The following is a 20,855-nucleotide window of genomic DNA, read 5'->3' on the forward strand; positions in this document are numbered from 1 at the left end:
TTTAGTAAGTTGTTGTTTTAAGAGTTCCTTGACCTAAAAAGCAGGCAGAGAATTGAAGGTTAATGAAGACATCTGGAATTAGAAATCTAAGGACTTTTTCAGTTCTAAAATTATACTATCCTATCATTCTTAGAAATAGTAAGGAAATAAAGATGGCTCCGGGCACATTTTTCAGGAATAATATGATATTCTAAGAATTATTTGTGATTTATGCTATTTTTTCATATATTTCTCTAGTTCTTGTACTTAACTTTTGGTTCTGCCTTGTACCAGTAGTGCTGTTGCTTTCAAAATTGCAATTCCATTTTCTTCATATATTAATTGTTATACAAAAATAACAGGTCTTTTTTAATATCTGATTTGTTTAGCATATAATGTATCATCCTGCACTGTTTCTGATAAGCTCAGATGGCTTGCACACTTGTACATCATATCTGCACAAATATTATAAATGTACAGATATACAAATATGTATATAGGTAACATTCATGTGGAACTATTTGAACAAAGCATTTTAAATTAATGCAATTGATTAACAAAATGTGAAAAGTTAGGTTTATTATGCTGTTAAAACAGTGAATTGGTTAATGGTTGTAGTAAGTGCTGAGTTATTGACGATTGAGATAAATCATAAATCTAGAATTCTTGATTATAGTATGAATTATGTTTTGCCTTTCCAGATGAATTCCCTTAGAAAATATGCATAAAATTGAGATATATCTTATTTAAAAGAAGTGTACACAGAAGAAATTATTAATTTCTGAAACACATCCAGATTTGTAGAGCACTATTACTAAAGGTAGAATTGTCAAGCAAAGCTGTACCATTTCACTGTTACGAGCAAATGTGAGCAAAATTAAACACTGATGATTTCTCATATTATCCAAAGTCCGATATGCTGAAACAGCTCTTTCTTTGTACCCACTCTACGTCTTCAACTAAAGGAAGAGAGCTCTACCTAAGTACTTTATAATTGGGACTGTTGAACAGGAAATGGGCAGCATGGTTATTTCCTCAAACTCTTCAGAGGTTGGAGATTATTTCACAACAGTCTTCATTCAGATTCTAATTTGCTTTTTAGGCTTTGAAATTTCCACTACAAATGGAAGTTAAAAGTTTCACTCTTTTTTTTTTTTCTTCAAGCATTTTATTTTTGTCATTGACAGAAGGATTTCATCTTTAGTGCAGGTAGTTATGTTTGCCTATTTGGCACTTTTTTTTAGAGGTTCATTCTAGAAATATAGTAGAAAGAGCAAAGTGTTTTAGGAGTCCAAAAAATAAGAGTTTTAAGCTCAGTTTTGTTATGTTTAGTAACTGTCGCAAGCCTCTTGCCTTCCTGAAGGTTCAGTTCCTTGTCTGTTAAATGGTACTACTAGTACTGCTACTAATACCTGTCATGCCCCAGAGGGTTATTTGTGAGGATAATTCTCACATGTGACAGTGCTTTTTAAATTGATAAACACTGTAGTAAAACAGAACCAACAAAAAGTAAAATGGTGTTTTCATGCTTTCAAACCTTTATACACTTGACTTGATAGGAATTTCTGTTCTAATAGGGTGGCAAGCATATTTATATGGAATGGAATTAAACAAAAGTTTTTATATATTGTCTCTCTCTTATTCTTTCTGCTGGTTGGCCTTTCCTTTTTTTATTAAGCTGGGTCCCTTTCCAGCCAATTTTATTAGAAAATAGATGCATAAATTTAAGAGCATAATGTTATATATACACTCTCTTAACATGGAAGAGGAAGGATTTTCATGAGTATTTTAGAAGTAAAACCATTCAAATAAATACATGTAGGAAATTAAAATTATTTTGTGCAATCCATTTTGAACACAATGTTTGATATCCTGACACACCTTTACAAACAAATTAAAACTTAAAATGTTTCAACACATTTTTCCAAGTCTTTGCTGCCTATTTTTAAAATGAGGAAGTTTAGGAAGAAGTTAAGTAATCTCAATCAATCCAAGATTTAGCAGTTCTTGTGACTGTATATCTCCATAGGAAAATGAAAAATTGTTTCAGACTCTAAAGTATTTTACTTATTAAAGACAGACCAGAATGATCAAGTCAAAATAGCCTTTAAATTTTTCATTGAAAATTATATTTATTATTGACTTTTTAGAGCATAGCCTAATATTTTGTTTATTTTTAAATGTAGAAATGTTTTGCCCAAACTTGCTTGTCTAAAATAAAGTTTGCATGTTGTTTTTACATAAAATTTTTAATGACACAAAGTTCAAAAATCATAGAATGATTTTGTGGTTTTTAACTAGTATTTATTTGAAGAAAAATAGATTAGTAGAGGACCAATCAAGTCTCAAAGCAGCTGTGATATTTCATGACTTTAGGTAATATTCAAGGAAAATGGAGCAAGCACTTTTTTTTTCTTCTTAATGTTAAATAAGCTACAAATGAGACCACAGTAGTAGCTAAATGTATCATCCATTTTTCAGTTCTAACAAAATCTGTGAAGAGTCAGCAAGCATCTTTCCCTGTTAAGCATATGTTCAAGTTGTGGTCTTCTGAGTCTTTCATTGTACTGACTTTTTGCTTTTTTTGGTAAGAAACATGATTTTTACTTTCAGAAGGCAGTTTTATTTGCCTGATGTTGAAAGGGTTAATCATATAGTAATACAAAATTTAGTCACAGAGTACCACAAATAATGTACTTTTAGGATTCCCATAATAACAGAGTACTAGTCAGAGAAACGGCTTCTGCTGAATTAAATTTATGAAGCTAGACTTTAGCAATTAATGTTTTGTTATTAATCAATTGTTGCCTACCACAGTCTCTAGGATGCTGTTCTCCTTTTAATAATGATCACTGCTAATACTTACTTCCTACTTTCCATATTCCTGGTTCTGTTTTAAGCACTCTACACATACTAACTTATTTTAGTTTTCACAGCAATCTTAAGAGATAGGTATTGTTATTTATCTGCATTTTATAAGAGCCAGGACTTGAATCCACACAGTCTCCCCTTGGTGCCTGTGCTCTTATTTACTACACTGGATTGCGTTTATAGCAGACAGCTCTGAAATATTAGCTTTCGATTGTCTAATAAGCAAACTTTCTTTTTTCTCTCTACAATATCATTACTCTATGCTTCTCTGTGGAGTGATGTGCCAGTACTTAGCCTGAATACTTAACAGATAGTGACTATGCAAGGAGAATCTTAAGCTGGGTCAAGTCTTAATTTGGGAAGTTCTCAGCATTCTTTGATAACCCCAGGTAATGAGCCTAATCCTTCACTAGGGGGCAGTTATCTCCTCTGAATCAGTATTGACTCTGCTGTGCTGTTTGGCCATCTTGTCTTAGAAGAGGAATCTTGATTGAATACCTATTGTGTGCCAAGAAGAGCTGGGCCACGAGACCCAGGAATCAGACTCAGACCACTGTGCTTTTTGCCAATCCTTTGTGCTTCCTAATAGTTGATGGAAGCTCTGGAACTGTTTTAGGAAACCCAAAAAAGCAGTTTCTACCACTGACACTGGAGCAAGATTTTATTAATGGCATTCATATTCACCAGTGACCTCCTGCATTGTCAGTGTTGGCAGCTGTTTTCCACACTGTGAAGTGCTTTATCAGACTTCAGGACCCATGTACCTTTAGGGCTCTATAAAAATGCTATTATATAATTTGCTCATCTTCTAAAAGCCTATGGCGTTTATATCCCCCATGTCTAACACAGTACCTGGCATATTGCTCATGTGAAGTAAATGTTTGAATTGAGTTACATATCCTGCAGAATAATATTTTTCCCTGAATTGGTCAGTTGGTAAATTTGGGGCTTATCTAATAGCAGTAGTAGTAGCTAGCTTGGGCAAGCACTTGATGTGTGGCCCTCATATAAGCATTTCACAGACCTCTCACACAGTCCTCCCCCAGCCTGTGGGGAAGGGAGTGTTATCTTCCACATCTGATTGGTGATGGAATTGAGGCTGGAGGTTGCCATCCTTTGCCTGAGAGCCCACGGGCAGTGAGTGTGAGGCCCGCATTCACTCCCAGCTCTCTGACTCCAGAGCCCCTGCTCTTAACACATCAAGCTCTTGTCACATCTACTTAGTTAGTCTCTGCATTTCCTGTTTCATGAAGTAACTTAAATTAAGCTGATAGCCAAATATTCCTATGGTGAAATGTGTTATTTACACTATTTAGAAGACCCCTTAAGATTAAAAGGAAGTTTGCTTATCTAGCATTAGTCATTCACTCCCTTAAAAATGTGGGGGGTAACTTGTAATTATACTGTATTAAGCCATTATGTTCTCAATATAGTTCAAAATACGAATTTTCTTTAGTATATAGCATTGCATTTTTTATAAAATAGTTTTATTCACATACCATACAGTCCATCCAAAGTGTACAATCAGTGGCTCTCAGTATAATCACAGAGTTGTGCATTCATCACTACAGTCAATTCAAGAACATTTTCATTGCTCCAAAAAGAAAAACCCCATATCCTTATAGCCCCGTTACTGACACTCAGCATTGGTATAGTACCTTTGTTACAACAGATTAAAGAATATTACAATATCACTGTTAACTGTAGTCCTTAGTTTGCCTTAGTTATATTTTTTCCCATATACCACCCTTTTATTAACACCATGTAATACTGACATACATTTGTTCTAGTTCATGGAAAAACATTCGTATATTTTTACCATTAACCCCAGTCATCATCCACAACAGGGTTCACTTGTAGAGTCCCATGTTTTATCCTCTAGCTTTCCTTCTTGTGATATACATGACCCTAAACTTCCTCTTTCAACCACAATCACACCCATAATTCAGTGCTGTTAATCACTCACAGTAATGTGCTACCATCACCTCTATCCATTTCCAAACGTTTACATTCAACCTTATTAAAAATTCTGCTCAAATTAAGCATCAGCTCCCCATTCTGTACCCACATTCTATCTCCTGATAATCTATATTCTAGATTTTAACTCCATACGTTTGCTCATTATAATTAGTTTATATTAGTGAGACTATACATTATTTGTCCTTTTGTGTCTGGCTTATTTCACATAACATAAAGTCCTCAAGGTTCATTCCTGTTGTTGCATGCATCAGGACTTTATTCCTTCTTACAGCTGCCTAAAATCTCATCATATATATATGTACCACGTTTTATTTATCCACTCATCAGTTGATGAACACATAGGTTGTTTCCATCTTTTGGCAATTGTGAATAATGCCGCTATGAAAACTGGTGTCCAAATTTCTGTTCATGTCTCTTGTAGCATTATATTTTAATGTAAAGGCATTTACAGTGTTTTTGAAATAAGATAATGTCCAGTTGAAGTAAATTTAATATCCACAGTTTTATGTGTGATTTAGTGATTTTCTTGAAGTACTGAAGATCCATGTTTCAAAAGGAAACTCAGATGTTGCAATTTGCACACTGGGAACAGGTGATACAGTAACAAGTATAATTGATCATAGGTCAGAGATTTAAATATTTATTATTAGACTAGTAAAAGAAATTAAGAGATAGAAATACCAAATTTTACAACGTGCTGAAACTATTTCTTGATCATCTTCTAAAGCATCTATTTTAATGTTCTTTACTTAACAGATCCTTTGATTTGAAAGCTTGTGACATTCATGATTCAGGATATATAGAAAACTTAGTCAACTTAATGGCTTTAAGCATAAGCCAGAGCCCTGAATTCTTCATCCAGGCATTTTTTATGCTGATGTTTGTGCTCTCTAAGTGCATCAAGAAGGAAGAATGTACCCTACAAAATAGACCGCAGTATGGTGGACCAGGCTGGAATAGGAGATAGAGCACTGAGGTTCTAGAAAACATGCCGTCACTTTCTGTTTGATCCCAGGCAGGTGGCTCAGCTCTTCAGCATCTGTTTCTTCATCTGTAAGATGAAAATAATACCTGCATTGTTTTATCTCATTTTTTTAAATTGAGGATAAAATGAAGCTATAAAGCAAGGCATGAGGCACAGATAGTAGAGTTCATGAACAAGGCTTCAGTAGGGAAATTCAAACTATTTTTCTGTATTAATGTCAGCGTGTTGCTCACTTTCAATTAAATAGCAAGATTGTGGTGATTGATAATGAAACAGGGAGCCAACAGGAGGGAAAATAACCTGTCCTTCAGGGGATATGCAGATAGTTTATTATATGCTACTTGGGTGTCCAGTTAAAGAATTTGTTGAATGATGATAGATGATCTCCAGCAGAGACTTGACTCTGTTACACTTTCCTGTATACTTTTGTGAGCATCTTTATCAGTGACACTGATAAGTTCTATTTGACATTTAAAATATGCCAAGGCAATATAGAATTACTAATAGGCCCTGGAACACACCCAGGCTTCTAGAATGAAGTGTTATTCAATCAACCTTCTTGGATCCATCCACACATTATCTGAAAGCTTAGATGAAGCAGGGGAAAGTCAGATTCCTAAAATATAATACTCATTATAAGCTTTTGAACATTTTCTACACACAGGAAATGATAGAGGAAGAGAAGGAGTATGCTATATAACTTGTAATGCTGGGGAACTAGAGAAGTAGACCTTCTAGCTAACAGTAATTGTATTGTAATTAGAAATGTGATAATTTATAAATAAAGGAATTAAGTAGCCAGTAAGATGATATACACGGTAACAGGGCTATATGTATAACAACTCTTGAACAAAGGAATTAAAGATGTTGAACCAAAGGGAAATCTTCCTGTTAGTATATTGTAAGAGAAAGAATATCTTGTGTTTTTAATTGTGCTGTATTAGAAAGTCTATAACATATAAGTACAAATGAATTTTAGTAATAACAAACCTTGTATTTGCTTCAAATGCAGAGTGCAGTGGATTAGAATATCTTATTTCCTCCATTCTTCCTCCTCTAAAGATAAAAATCTCCTGAGAAAACCACATTTTTTTATTATTATTATTGTTTGAGGTCAGAAACATATACAAAAGCACTGTACTGGTTATATAAATAGAGGATTGTCATTTATGAAAACATTTTAAGAATGTTTTTAATTGTGTGAAATTTAGGATCCTAAGTAGCAACCTATGGGAGAGAAATTTAGATTTTTTTGATGGAAGTAACAGTCCTTTAAGCAAAAGTAGCTGCCCCTTCTTTGCTTTCAGTACCTTGTCCATTCGTCTGCTATACCACTTGGCATGTTGCAGTAATTCCTTGTTGACCATTGAAAGTCAAACCTCAAGGGTAGAGGTTCTGTTTGCGTTCTCAGAGTCTACTCTGGTGCACAGTACATGATAACTCCTCAATGAGTGATGGAAGAGTGAGAATGGGAGTGATACAATTGTGAGCTTTAAACATATCAAGTTAAGTTAGAGCTAAGTTTTAAACATGCAAGGTTAAATTAGCACAAAAAAGAAAATTATAAAATGAAGAAACACGGCCTTTTAGTTGGAACCTCGTCCTCTAACCATGACCTAATGTCAAAGTGTTTCAGAAGCCTTTGAAATATTAGAAACAAAGAGCTTGAAAGAATCTCAGAAGTCACCTATTATAACCTGGTTTGCAATGAAATCATCTGTACAGTCTTACACAAATAGACTGATGTATGTATTTGTAGGAGGGGGCAGTAGGAGGGAAAGCAACAAGCAAGAGCTTGTAAGCAGCTTTTGTTCCTAGTCTCTCAGAAACTAGGTCTCTGTGAATTTTCTACAGACTCTTTATGGCTGTCATTGCAGACCTGGAGGTGCTGAAGATAAAGCAGGGTGTTAATTTGACTCCTTGAAATCCAGTCAGATGGCGACAACTTTTGTATAGAAAATTCCCTTTTGACAACAGAAATAAGTATTCAGAATTGTTTGGGGTTTACTTTTGTTATAGGCATCTGTGTTTGCCATTTTTAATCCTTTCTGACAGATATATTCATAACCGGGAAGATGAAGCAGATAAATATTTAGGCAGTGCCTTTTAAATTTTTTACCAGTTAAAAAAATTCCTTTTGTAAAAAAGAAAAATAATATTTTTTTAGCTTGTCATGATATTTAGAAAATGCGGTTTTGCAAAAAGAGTAAGATGAAAAGTACCAAAATCTCACCATCCTTTGTAAGTGCTGTATGTGCATCTGGGCATTTCAGTACCTGCAGCTACTGTCTGTAATGCATTTCTCTGCGTGCTCACTCAGGGCTTAAACTGAGATTTTGGTGGCAGATGTATATCTGGCAAGTTTTAAATCTCAGAGGAAAAACATGGGGAGTTAAAAAATGCCACTAAATAATTAAACCCAATTTTACTTTCCATTCATGGCAGCAAAAAACAATTAAAAGGTTGAAAGGACAGTTTTAAAAAGCAAATAAGGCAAAGATTGTGGATCACAATTTGCCTGTATTGATTGATTTATCCCTGAAACTCACCTAATGTTAAACCTTCCAACTTCCAGACCCTAGAGAACTTTTACTTTCGTTTACAGTTTTAAAGTTTCTCTTGTTCTTTAAATGGTCTTTTAATATTTGAGGGTAAAAATAAATGTTCTGAGCATGCCGAAAAGAAGTCCAAAATATGTACTGAAAAATAGCAACCAAAGGCACAACCATCTGCCAGGCAACAGCTACGTTTCCGTCTAGGAACAGGAACTGGTATTGAGGAATGTGTGTCCGCGAAAGGGTGGATTTGAACCATCTTCTCCCTTGAAGATGTTGTTGCACAATTAAGGTTGTCAGCATGTTTTTCAGTATTTAGAATGATATTACAATACACACCCGGGCTCCCTTTCCTGGGCACCTTGTTCCTTAGGGGGAAAAAAAAAATATCTCGAGGTACAGTGGCTCACTTACACAAGCACAAAGAACATCACTTTCTAACTTGCATTTTTAAATTACTAATTCCTTTTTAAATTATCAGTGAGGTTAAATTTCTTTTTATTGGCCACTTAGTTCTACTTTTGTGAATTTCCTATAATGGTCCTTTTCCCCTTTGTTGGATTATTCATTTTCTAATTGACTTTATATGGATTTGTTTGTGTATTAAGAGTATTAACCCCTTTTATTACTGGTTTGTCATTTGCCCTTTTTTTGAGCAGCCGTATTGAAGTATAATTGACATGAAATAAACTGATAAGTCTAGACTATTTGTATACTTGTGAGACCATCTCTGCAATCAAGATAATGAACTTACCCATCATCTCCAAAAGTTTCTTCATTCCCCTTTGTAATCTCTCCTTACACCCTCCCTTCCCCAAGGCTACCACTGTGAATTATCTTTCATTTTCTAGAGTTTTATATAAATGAAACTGTGTATACCCTGTACTCTTTTTCTTGTCTGGCTGCTTTCACTCACAATTACTTTGAGATTCGTCTATGTTTTAGCATATATCAATAGTGCATCATTTTTATTGCTGAATATTGTTCCATGGAATGGATATACTACACTTTGTTTCTCCATTCTGTTAGTAGACATTTAGGTTGTTTCCAATTTTTAGTTATTACACATGAAGCTGCTGTAAATATTCATGTACAAGTCTTTATATGGACATATGCTTTCATTATTCTTGTATAAATTCCTAAGAGTGGAAGGGTAGATCATGTTGTAGATGCAATTTTAACTTCTTAAAGAGTTTTCTAAAATGATAGTACCATTTTCTAGTCCCACCAGTAGTATATGAATGTTTCATATCTCCATAGCCTTACCAGACTTGAAGTGGTCATTCTTTTTAATTTTAGCCAGTCTAATTCGTATATAGAACTATGTCATTGTGGTTTTAATATGCATATCCATAATATGACTAATGATGTTGAACACCTTTTCACGTGCTAATTTGTCATCTTTCTCTTTTCTCTAATGATGGGTCTGTTCAAGTCCTTTGCTTAGTTTTTAAATGAGCTTGTTTGAGTTGTTCCTGTTGAGTTTTGAGAGTTCTTTATATTTTCTGTATACAAGTTCTTTATCAGATATATGATTTGCAAATATTTTCTCCCTGTTTTTGCCTTGCCTTTTGTCTTCACAATATCTTTTGAAGAATAGAAGTTTCAAATTTTGATGAAGTCCAATCCATCAATCAAAGTTCATTTTTTCACACATGGATATCAAATGGTTCCACTGTATTTTTTGCAAATGCTGGCTGTCCTTTCTCCACTGAATTGCCTTTACATCTTGTCCATATATGCTGGCTCACCATTCTGTTTTGTTGATCTATTTGTGTTTATGCCAACACTAAACTGTCTTTATTACTGTGGTTTTTATAATAAGACATGAAGTCAGGTTGTATTAGTCTTCCAACTTTGTTCTTTTTTAAAGTTGTTTTAGCTATTCTAGGCACTTTGCATTTCCATGTGAATTTTAGAGTTGATCTGACAATTTTTCCAAAAATGATCTGCTGGAATTTTAATTGGAATTGTATTGAATCTATAGATCATTTGGGGAGAATTGACATCTTTTTTTTTTAATTCATTTTATTGAGATATAGTCACATACCATGCAGTCATACAAAACAAAGCGTACATTCAGTTCACAGTACCATTACATAGTTGTTTATTCATCACCAAAATCAATCCCTGACACCTTCATTACCACACACATATAAATAACAAGAATAAAAATTAAAGTGAAAAAGAGCAATTGAAGTAAAAAAGAACACTGGGTGCTTTGTTTGTTGGTTAGTTTGTTTGTTTTCCTTCCCCCATTTTTCTACTCATCCATCCATAAACTAGACAAAGGGGAGTGTGGTCCATATGGCTTTCCCAATCACATTTTCACCCCTCATAAGCTACATTTTTATACAGTTGTCCAAGATTCATGAGTTCTGGGTTGTAGTTTGATAGTTTCAGATATTTACTGCTAGTTACTCCAATTCATTAGAACCTAAACAGGGTTGTCTGTATTATGCGTTAGAGTGCCCACCAGAGTGACCTCTCGGCTCCTTTTGGAATCTCTCTGCCACTGAAGCTTATTTTCATTTCCTTTCATATCCCCCTTTTGGTCAAGAAGATGTTCTCCATCCCATGATGCCGGGTCTACATTCCTCACTGGGAATCATATTCCATGTTGCCAGGGAGATTCACTCCCCTGGGTGTCTGATCCCACATAGAGGGGAGGGCAGTAATTTCACCTGCCAAGTTGGCTTAGCTAAGAGAGAGCGGGCCACATCTGAGCAACACAGAGGCATTCGGGAGGAGGCTCTTAGGCACAGTTATACGGAGGCGTAGCCTCTCCTTTGCAGCAACCATCTTCCCAAGGGGAAGTCCTGTGGTAGAGGGCTCAACCCATCAAACCACCAGTCCCCTATGTCTGTGAGCACATCAGCAACCATCGAGGTGGGGAAGCCCAATATCCCTGCATTCTCCACCAGCTCCTCAAGGGGGCTCTGCATATTTTTTTCATTTTTTTTAAATTAACTCTTTTTTTTTTAAGTCAACCATATCAAAACAAATTTTTAAAAATACAATAAAAAAACATTTCAGACAAACCATAATAAGTGAGTAAGAAAAAGACAACTAATCTAAGATAACTACTTTACTTGCAACATGTTGCTACTCTACCCCAAGAAAATAACCTAATATAGCAACATTTCTGTGAACTTGTTCCTACTATACCTGTCAGAATTAACAGACCATAGTCATTCCTGGGCATACCCAGAGCGTTAAATTTACCCACGATCGCTTATCTGTTCTTATTGGGTTATCATTCCCCCTTCCTTAATTGCTCTCTATCACTAGTTCCCCTACATTGTACATTATAAACCATTTGTTTTACATTTTTCAAAGTTCACGTTAGTGGTAGCATATAATATTTCTCTTTTTGTGCCTGGCTTATTTCACTCAGCATTATGTCTTTAAGGTTCATCCGTGTTGTCATATGTTTCATGACATCGTTCCTTCTTACAGCCACGTAGTATTCCATCGTGTATATATACCACATTTTATTTATCCACTCATCTGTTGAAGGACATTTGGGTTGTTTCCATCTCTTGGCAATTGTGAATAATGCTGCTATGAACACTGTTGTGCAGATAACTGTTTGTGTCACTGCTTTCACATCTTCCGGGTATATACCGAGAAGTACAATCGCTGGATCGAGGGGTAACTCTATATACAGTTTTCTAAGGAACTGCCAGACTGACTTCCAGAGTGGCTGAACCATTATACAGTCCCACCAACAATGAATAAGAGTTCCAATTTCTCCACATCCCCTCCAGCATTTGTAGTTTCCTGTTTGTTTAATGGCAGCCATTCTAATTGGTGTGAGATGGTATCTCATTGTGGTCTTACTTTGCATCTCTCTAATAGCTAGTGAAGCTGAACATTTTTTCATGTGTTTCTTGACCATTTGTATTTCCTCTTCAGAGAACTGTCTTTCCATATCTTTTGCCCATTTTATAATTGGGCTGTCTGTACTATTGTCATTGAGTTGTAGGATTTCTTTATATATGCAAGGTATCAGTCTTTTGTCAGATACATAGTTTCCAAAATTTTTTTCCCATTGAGTTGGCTGCTTCACCTTTTTGACAAATTCCTTTGAGGTACAGAAACTTTTAAGCTTGAGGAGTTCCCTTTTATCTATTTTTTCTTTTGTTGCTTGTGCTTTGGGTGTAAAGTCTAGGAAGTGGCCACCTAATACATGGTCTTGAAGATGTTTCCCTACATTATCTTCTACGAGTTTTATGGTACTGTCTTTTATATTGCGATCTTTGATCCATTTTGAGTTAATTTTTATGTAAGGTGTGAGGTAGAATCCTCTTTCATTCTTTTGGATATGGATATCCAACTCTCCCAGCCCCAACTGTTGAAAAGACGGTTATGTTCCAGTTCAGTGGCTTTGGGGGTCTTACCAAAGATCAGTCGGCCATAGATACGGGGGTCTGTCTCCAAATTCTCAATTCAATCCCATTGATCAATATGTCTGTCTTTGTGCCAGTACCATGCTGTTTTGACAACTGTGGCTTTATAATATGCTTCAAAGTCAGGGAGTGTAAGTCCTCCCACTTCGTTTTTCTTTTGTAGAGTGTCTTTAGCAATTCGAGGCATCTTCCCTTTCCAAATAAATTTGATAACTATCTTTTCCAAGTCTACAAAGTAGGTTGTTGGAAATTTGATTGGCATTGCATTGAATCTGTAGATGAGTTTGGGTACAATTGACATCTTAATGACATTTAGCCTTCCTATCCATGTACATGGAATATTTTTCCATCTTTTAAGGCCCCCTTCTATTTCTTTTAGTAGAGTTATGTAGTTTTCTTTGTATAGGGCTTTTACATCTTTGGTTAAGTTTATTCCTAGGTACTTGATTTTTTAGTTGCTATTGAAAATGGTATCTTTTTCTTGAGAGTCTCTTCAGTTTGTTCATTTCTAGCGTATAGAAACATTACTGACTTATGGGCTTTAATCTTGTATCCCGCTACTTTGCTAAATTTATTAGCTCTAGTAGCTGTATCGTCGATTTCTCAGGGTTTTCCAGGTATAAGATCATATCATCTGCAAACAATGACAGTTTTACTTCTTCCTTTCCAATTTGGATGCCTTTTATTTCTTTGTCTTGCCCGATTGCCTTGGCTGGCACTTCCAGCACAATGTTGAATAACAGTGGTGACAGCGGGCATCCTTGTCTTGTTCCTCATCTTAGAGGGAAGGCTTTCAGTCTCTCACCATTGAGTACTATGCTGGCTGTGGGTTTTTCATATATGCTCTTTATCATATTGAGGAAGTTTCCTTCAATTCCTACTTTTTGAAGTGTTTTTATCAAAAAGGGATGTTGAATTTTGTTGAATGCTTTTTCAGCATCTATGGAGATGATCATTTGATTTTTCTCTTTTGATTTGTTAATGTGTTGTAATACATTGATTGGTTTTCTTATGTTGAACCATCCTTGCATGCCTGGAACGAACCCCACTTGGTCATGGTGTATGATTTTTTTATGGTGTCTTCGGATTCGATTTGCAAGTATTTTGCTGAGAATTTTTGCATCTGTATTCATTAGGGAGATTGGCCAGTAGTTTTCCTTTTTTGTGTCACCTTTGCCTGGTTTTGGTATTATATTGATGTTAGCTTCGTAAAATGAGTTAGGTAGTGTTCCATTTTCTTCAATGTTTTGAAAGAGTTTAAGTAAGATTGATGTCAGTTCTTTTTGGAAAGTTTGGTGAAATTCCCCTGTGAAGCCATCTGGCCCTGGGCATTTATTTGTGGGAAGCTTTTTGATGACTGATTGGATCTCTTTGCTTGTGATTGGTTGGTTGAGGTCTGTTTCTTCTCTGGTCAGTCTAGGTTGTTCATAAGTTTCCAGGAAATTCTCCATTTCCTCTACATTATCCAGTTTGTTGGCATACAGTTGTTCATAGTATCCTTTTATATTTTTTTTTATTTCTTCAGAATACACAGTAGTGTCATCTTTCTCATTCATTATTTTGTTTATATGGGTCTTCTCTCTTTTTTATTTTGTCAGTCTAGCTAGGAGCTTGTCAATCTTGTTGATCTTCTCAGAAAACCAACTTTTGGTGTTACTTATCCTCTCTTGTTTTTTTGTTCTCTGTCATTTATTTCTGCTTTAATCCTTGTTATTTCTTTTCTTCTACTTGATTTAGGATTGGTTTGCTGTTCATTTTCTAGCTTCTTCAGTTGATCCATTAGTTCTTTGATTTTGGCTCTTTCTTCCTTTTTAATATGTGTTTAGTGCTATAAATTTCCCCCTCAGTACCGCTTTTGCTGCATCCCACAGGTTTTGGTATATTGTGTTTTCATTTTCATTTGTCTCTATATATTTAGCAATTTCTCCTGCTATTTCTTGTTTAACCCACTGATTGTTTAGGAGTGTGTTGTTTAACCTCCAGGTATTTGTGAATTTTCTAAGTCTTTGATGGTTATTGACTTCTAATTGTATTGCACTGTGGTCAGAGAATGTGCCTTGAATAATTTCAGTTTTTTTTTTTAGTTTATTGAGGCTTGTTTTATGTCCTGGCATATGATCTATTCTGGAGAAAGTTCCATGAGCACTAGAGAAGAATGTGTATCCTGGTGATTTGGGATGTAACGTTCCATATATGTCTGTTAAGTCCAATTCATTTATCAGATTTTTTCAGGTTTTCAGTTTCCTCATTGGTCTTCTGTCTGGTTGGTCTATCTATAGGAGAGAGTGATGTGTTGAAGTTTCCCACCATTATTGTGGAAACATCAGTTGCTTCCTTTAGTTTTTCCAGTGTTTGTCTCATGTATTTTGTGGTACCTTGCTTGGATGCATAAACATTTATGATTGTTGTTTCTTCTTGTTGAATTGCCCCGTTTATTCTATGTACTTTCCTTCTTTGTCTCTCCTAACATCCTTGCATTTAAAGTCTATTTTATCTAAGATTAATATTGCTACTCATGCTTTCTTTTGGCTGTAGCTTGCATGAAATATTTTTTTCCATCCTTTCACATTCAATTCTTTGTGTCCCTGTGTCTAAGATGTGTCTCTTGTATGCAACATATTGATGGTTCATTTTGTTTAATCCGTTCTGCTAATCTATATCTTTTGATTGGGGAGTTTAATCCATTTACATTCAGTGTTATTACTGTGAAGGCATTTCTTGAATCAGCCATCTTATCCATTGGTTTATGTTTGTCATATATATTTTTTCCCTCTCTCTCTTAATGTCCTTTAACGTACCCATACTGAATTTCTTTAGTACTGAACCTTTCTCCATATCTCTCTTTCCTTTCTTTGTTTCTCTGTTGGTAGTGTTCCCTTTAGTATCTCCAGTAGGGCAGGTCTATTGTTAGCAAATTCTCTCAGCATTTGTTTGTCTGTGAAAAATCTAAGCTCTCCCTGAAATTTGAAGGGGAGCTTTGCTGGATGAAGAATTCTTGGTTGGCAATTTTTCTCTCTCAGAATTTTAAGTATGTCATGCCACTGCCTCTCACCTCCATGGTGGCTGCTGAGTAGTCACTGTTTAGTCTTATGCTATTTCCTTTGTATGTGGTGAATTGCTTTTGTCTTGCTGCTTTCAGAACTTGCTTCTTCTCTTCAGTATTTGACAGTCTGATCAGAATATGTCTTAGAGTGGTTTTATTTGGATTTATTCTATTTGGATTTTGTTGTACATTTATGATTTGTATGTATGCTTTTTAGAAGATTTGGGAAGTTTTCCCCAACAATTTCTTTGAATACTCTTCCTAGACCTTTACCCTTCTCTTTCTCTTCTGGAACACCAATGAATCTTATATTTGGACGTTTTATATTATCTATCATATCCCTGAGTTCCATTTCAATTTTTTCTATTTTTTTCCCCAGTCTTTTGTTCTTTCATTTTCCGTTCTGTTGTCCTCCAGGTCACTGATTCACTGTTCAGCTTCCTCTAGCCTTGTACTATGAGTATCCAGAATCTTTTTAATTTGGTCAACAGTTTCTTTTATTACCACAAGATTGTTGATTTTTTTATTTACTCGTGGAGTTTCTTCTTTATGTTCTTCTAGGGTCTTCTTCATGTCCTTTACATCCTGTGCCATGCTCTTCTTCATGTCCTTTTTATCCTGTGCCATGGTCTCGTTGTTCATCTTTAGTTCTTTGATTAATTGCTCCCGTGCTATGTCTCCTCTGATCTGTTGATTTGGGTGCTTGGGCTTGGGTTATCCATATCATCTGGTTTTTTTCATATGCTTTAAAATCTTCTGTTATTTTTGGCCTCTTGGCATTTACTTAACTTGATAGGGTTCTTTTAGGATTTATAGACTGATTAAAACCCTTATCTCTAATTTATCAGATCTACAGCTTTGTGGAGAGCACTTTCTCTAACTAACCAGCAGGTGGCATCTGCAAACCACCTATTGCCTTCAAGCCAGTTCTCCCCCGCTTTGTCTTTGTGGTCAGTAGGGGTGTGAGTCTTGTGGGGTCCAATTGGTGCACCAAGCTTGTGTGTGTACTTGGTGTTGCCCGCCCTGTATATGAGGCATGTGTCTGAGCAGTCAGGGACTGGGAGCGGCTCTAACAGTCAAATCTCCCTGGTATTCGTGGAGATTTAAAGCTGCTGCACTAGTCGAATCCTTCAGTTTAGTCCCCCCCCAGTTTGTCTCTGCTGCTGACCTACAAGTCCTTGGTATTGGCGTATGGCCCCTGCGACTTGCGAGTGGGTCCCTCTTCCAAGTTGTGCACCCCCAGGTCCTCTGTTGAAGGATGACTGTGCTATGTCACAGGTGAGCGCCGTCCCCCCAGGGCAGTTCTGGGCTGCAGGGCTGTGTAAGGGCATTCGCAGTCTGCTGAAAGGATGGCTGAATGGGGCTTGTTAATTCACACAGCTCCACCTTCCCAACTCTGGGTCAACCATCTAAGGGTGCGGGAAAGGCTAGTGTCCATGCCTGATTTTGTGGCGTGTGCTTGTGTTGTTGGAAACACTTCCTGTCACACTGGGTTGTCTGGGGCAGCTCTGGGCTGTGGAGCCGGCACCTGGAAGGGGTGTTCCCTGCCCACCGGGAAGATGGCTGTGAGGGGACACCCCCTTTTCTTGGTAAGTGGTGGTGTTTAGCAAATTTTCTCAGCCACTGGACTTATTGCTTTGTGTCTCAGAGCTCTCTTAGCTTTGCTCTTGTCTGGGCCCAAATTGCAAGTCTTTGAGGCTTTCTGTAGTGGGCTTCTTAGAGTAATTATTTTAGAAAAAGATAAAAAGATTAAAAAAAAAAAAAAAAGGAAGGGCCCTCCTTGCAGATCTAATGGGCTATTGAAATGCTAAGAGACAAGGAGATTAGGGCCTTTAAGGAAGGATCCAGGGAGCAGAGAAACCATCTTTTCAGACAAAGAAACTCACCTTCTGGATTTGCATATAAGCCTGACTCTGCCTGAGCTCAGCCCTTCCTCGTTCTGTGTTCACCAGAACTCCAAAAAGTCTCTCTTTTATTTTTGGGTTTTCCTTGCTGTTTTTGCTATCCCTATCTCCTCTTTGCCAGGCTGGCTGCTCCTGGATTCTCCTGTGTCTGGTCTTGGTCTATCTGTGTTTGGAGTTTGGATCAGTAGAATGAGTTTCCGATAAGAGCTGCAACTGCAGTTCTCCCTCCTCATTCCCAGCACTGACGGCCCCTCCTCCCACAGGACTGAGTCTGGCAGGGAGGGGCACAGGACCCCTGGCCGTGAAAACTTAAATATTTTGCTGATCTCAGCTGTTCCACATATTCAGGAGGATTGTATGACATATGCCCAAAGTCAGATTGCTCTGTGGTGTCCACTCCACGCAGTTCCTTGCTTTCTACCTACTGCCCTGGAGGAGTAACTAAAACTTACACCTCACCACTCCGCCATCTTGCCCTGCCTCCTACATCTTAACAATATTGATTCTTCTGACCCACGAACACAACATATCTTCATTTTCTTTTAGGTTCTTCTTCAGTTTCTCTCAGTAGTATTTTGTGGTTTTTAGTGTACAAGTCTTTTACATCTTTTGTCAGGTTTTTTTTCCCTAATTATGTGTTTTGGTTTGCTAAAGCTGCCAAAATACAATATACCAGAAACAGGCTGTCTTTTAACAATGGGGATTTATTAAGTTACAAGTTAAAATTCTAAGGCCATGAAAAATGTCCAAATTAAGGCATCAGCAAGAGGATACCTCCTCTGAAGAAAGGCTGCTGGCATCCAGGGTTCTTCTGTCACATGTGAAGGCACGTAGCAACATCTGCTAGTCCTCCTCTCCCGGGTTCTGGTTTCAATGGTTCTCTCAGCTCCTGTGGCTCCTTCTTGCTTCTCTGAGCATTTCTCTCTCCTCAAATGTCTCTGCCTTTTATCCTCTCATAAAGGACTTGTAAAGGATTAAAACCCACCTTGAATGGGCTGGGTCACATCTCCATTCTAACAACCTAACCAAAAGGTCCCACCAACGATAAGTCTGAACCCACAAGAATGGATTAAAAGAACATGGCCTTTTCTGGGGTACATAACAGCTCCAAACTACCACAGTATGTCATATTTTTTTATGGCATTGCAAGTGGAATGTATATTTTTAATTTAAATTTCTGATTCTTCATTGCTTATATATAGAAATACAATTAATTTTTTGCATGCTGATCTTACATCCTGCAGCCTTGCTAGAGATACTTCCTATTTCTAGTGGCTCATTGTTTAGATTCACTACATCGATGTGAGGCTGAAAGCCTGTGCACGTTCCTTAAATCTTGTGCCCTCCATATGTCATTTGCCTCATCTTAGTCTTAGGTCTGCATAGATGACCAAATCTGCAAAGAAAGACAGTTTTATTTCTGTTTTTACAAATCTTGCCTCTCTTTGGTAGTTTCAGGCAGACAGATGGGTAAACCTGGTCCCTTTTACTTGGCCAGATGTGGAAGAATCCTGTTACCTGTCATTTGCATTTTAGTTTTTGTTATGGTAATTTTGTTTTTTAATGAAGACTTTTTAAATGTTCATGTAGCAAAATCTATCCATCTTTTATGGTGATGATTCTTAACCTTTTCTGACTCATGTGATTCTGGAAAAGTTATGCATCTACTTTTCAGCAACACATACATATATGACACACTGTTTCTGTATGTAGCTTCTGCAGTCCACAGAATCTCTGAAGGCTCATCTGGCGATTCCATGTTGATAGCTGTTTTATGATTTCTTCTTTTCATGCCAGGCTTAGAAAGGCCTTTCATTTCAAGATTATATAATCGATGAAATGCTTTCTTAAAGGACTACTGGTTTATTTTCTTCTCCTTTGTATGTACAGACAAGTTCTAGCTAAGCATTTTTGCAGTCAGAAAAAATTTCAAATTTATATATTCTAAATGATCAAATGAGATAATGTATGTTATCTTCTCATCATCGTCATCAGCATCATCAAAAACATGCAGTCTTTGAGCTATTCATCCCACCCTGGGGAATTAAAACCAAAGGAAAATTTAGTTTAAGAAACAAACTGTAAAGGAACTTATTGACACATTATCTGTAATGAGGGAAAAGAGAAAACATTCTTAATATGAAGTAATAGGAGAATGCAGAAATAAATTATGGCACTTCAATAGAAGGAATATTTTACAGCATTTAAAAGTGGTAATTATATAGTTGCAAAAATGTGAAAAGTGTTTGCATTTACAGTATGATATCTTACATTTGATATCCATACACATGTGGATAAGGGTTAGAAGGGAGTATAGAAATATTAAAATAGTTGTTTTAGGGAGATGGGTTTATGAATAATTATTTTTATCGTTTCTAATTTCCCTTAATTTTCTATTATGCCCTGGATTTTATTATTTTATATATTATATATATATATATTTAAAGTTAGGCTCTCATCCCAGTTTGTTTTGTTTACCAGACCAAAATATTGAATGAGTTTCAAGGCCCAATTATAATACTGCCTGAAGTGAAATCTGTGAAATTATATTTCCTTCTTTATTATTTTATAGTATTTAATAGTTGCACATTTTGCCAGTCATGTTGTCCTATTGTTATCAGGAATTTAAAATGTATTAAACTGTTTACCAGTTTCTGATCATTTGTTGAATATTATAATTTCATGGCTTACTTATTTGATTATGTTTTTGCTGTAGCAATTTGAACTAATTATGGATTCATTTTTCCAGTTGCCCAGCAGGAGGCTGAAATGTCCAAACGCTACAATGGAATGTTCCCCTTACCTGGAATACACCAAAGTCAAGATGCTTTATGCACCTGCCCTAAGCTGCCCCAACAAGGCTCTTTCCAGATTGATGAATTTGTCCACACTGCAAATACCTCAATGAAGATGCAGCAAGTGAAACAGAGACTTGATACTGTCACGGTATGTTTAGTTATTTTTTGCAATTGAGAAGCTAAAAATTTTAAAACCATTTCTATCCTGTTTTACATTGCCATGCCTATGACTATTAACTTAACACAGTAACCTAATTATGTAAAACTAGGTTTTCACATACTTTTTTTTTAATTAAATTCAGTTTTATTGAAATACATTCACACACCA

At 36.2% G+C, this 20,855-nt stretch overlaps 1 protein-coding gene across 15 annotated transcripts in view; it reads left to right on the forward strand.

Moving 5' to 3' along the window:
* AHI1 (Abelson helper integration site 1) overlaps window positions 1-20,855 on the forward strand; it is a 259,799-nt gene that overhangs the window by 83,985 nt on the left and 154,959 nt on the right. For all 15 annotated transcript variants that reach the window (XR_005217783.1, XM_037842195.1, XM_037842193.1 and 12 more), the window contains one exon: window positions 20,479-20,675. Coding sequence is in view for 14 of the 15 variants with exons in the window: in XM_037842195.1 (XP_037698123.1) it covers window positions 20,479-20,675 (197 nt within the window). In the remaining variant the exon portion in view is untranslated. The remainder of the gene's footprint in view (window positions 1-20,478; window positions 20,676-20,855) is intronic.

This window comes from Choloepus didactylus, chromosome 7 (assembly GCF_015220235.1).
Source record: "Choloepus didactylus isolate mChoDid1 chromosome 7, mChoDid1.pri, whole genome shotgun sequence".
In the NCBI taxonomy this organism is placed as follows: Eukaryota; Metazoa; Chordata; class Mammalia; order Pilosa; family Megalonychidae; genus Choloepus; species Choloepus didactylus.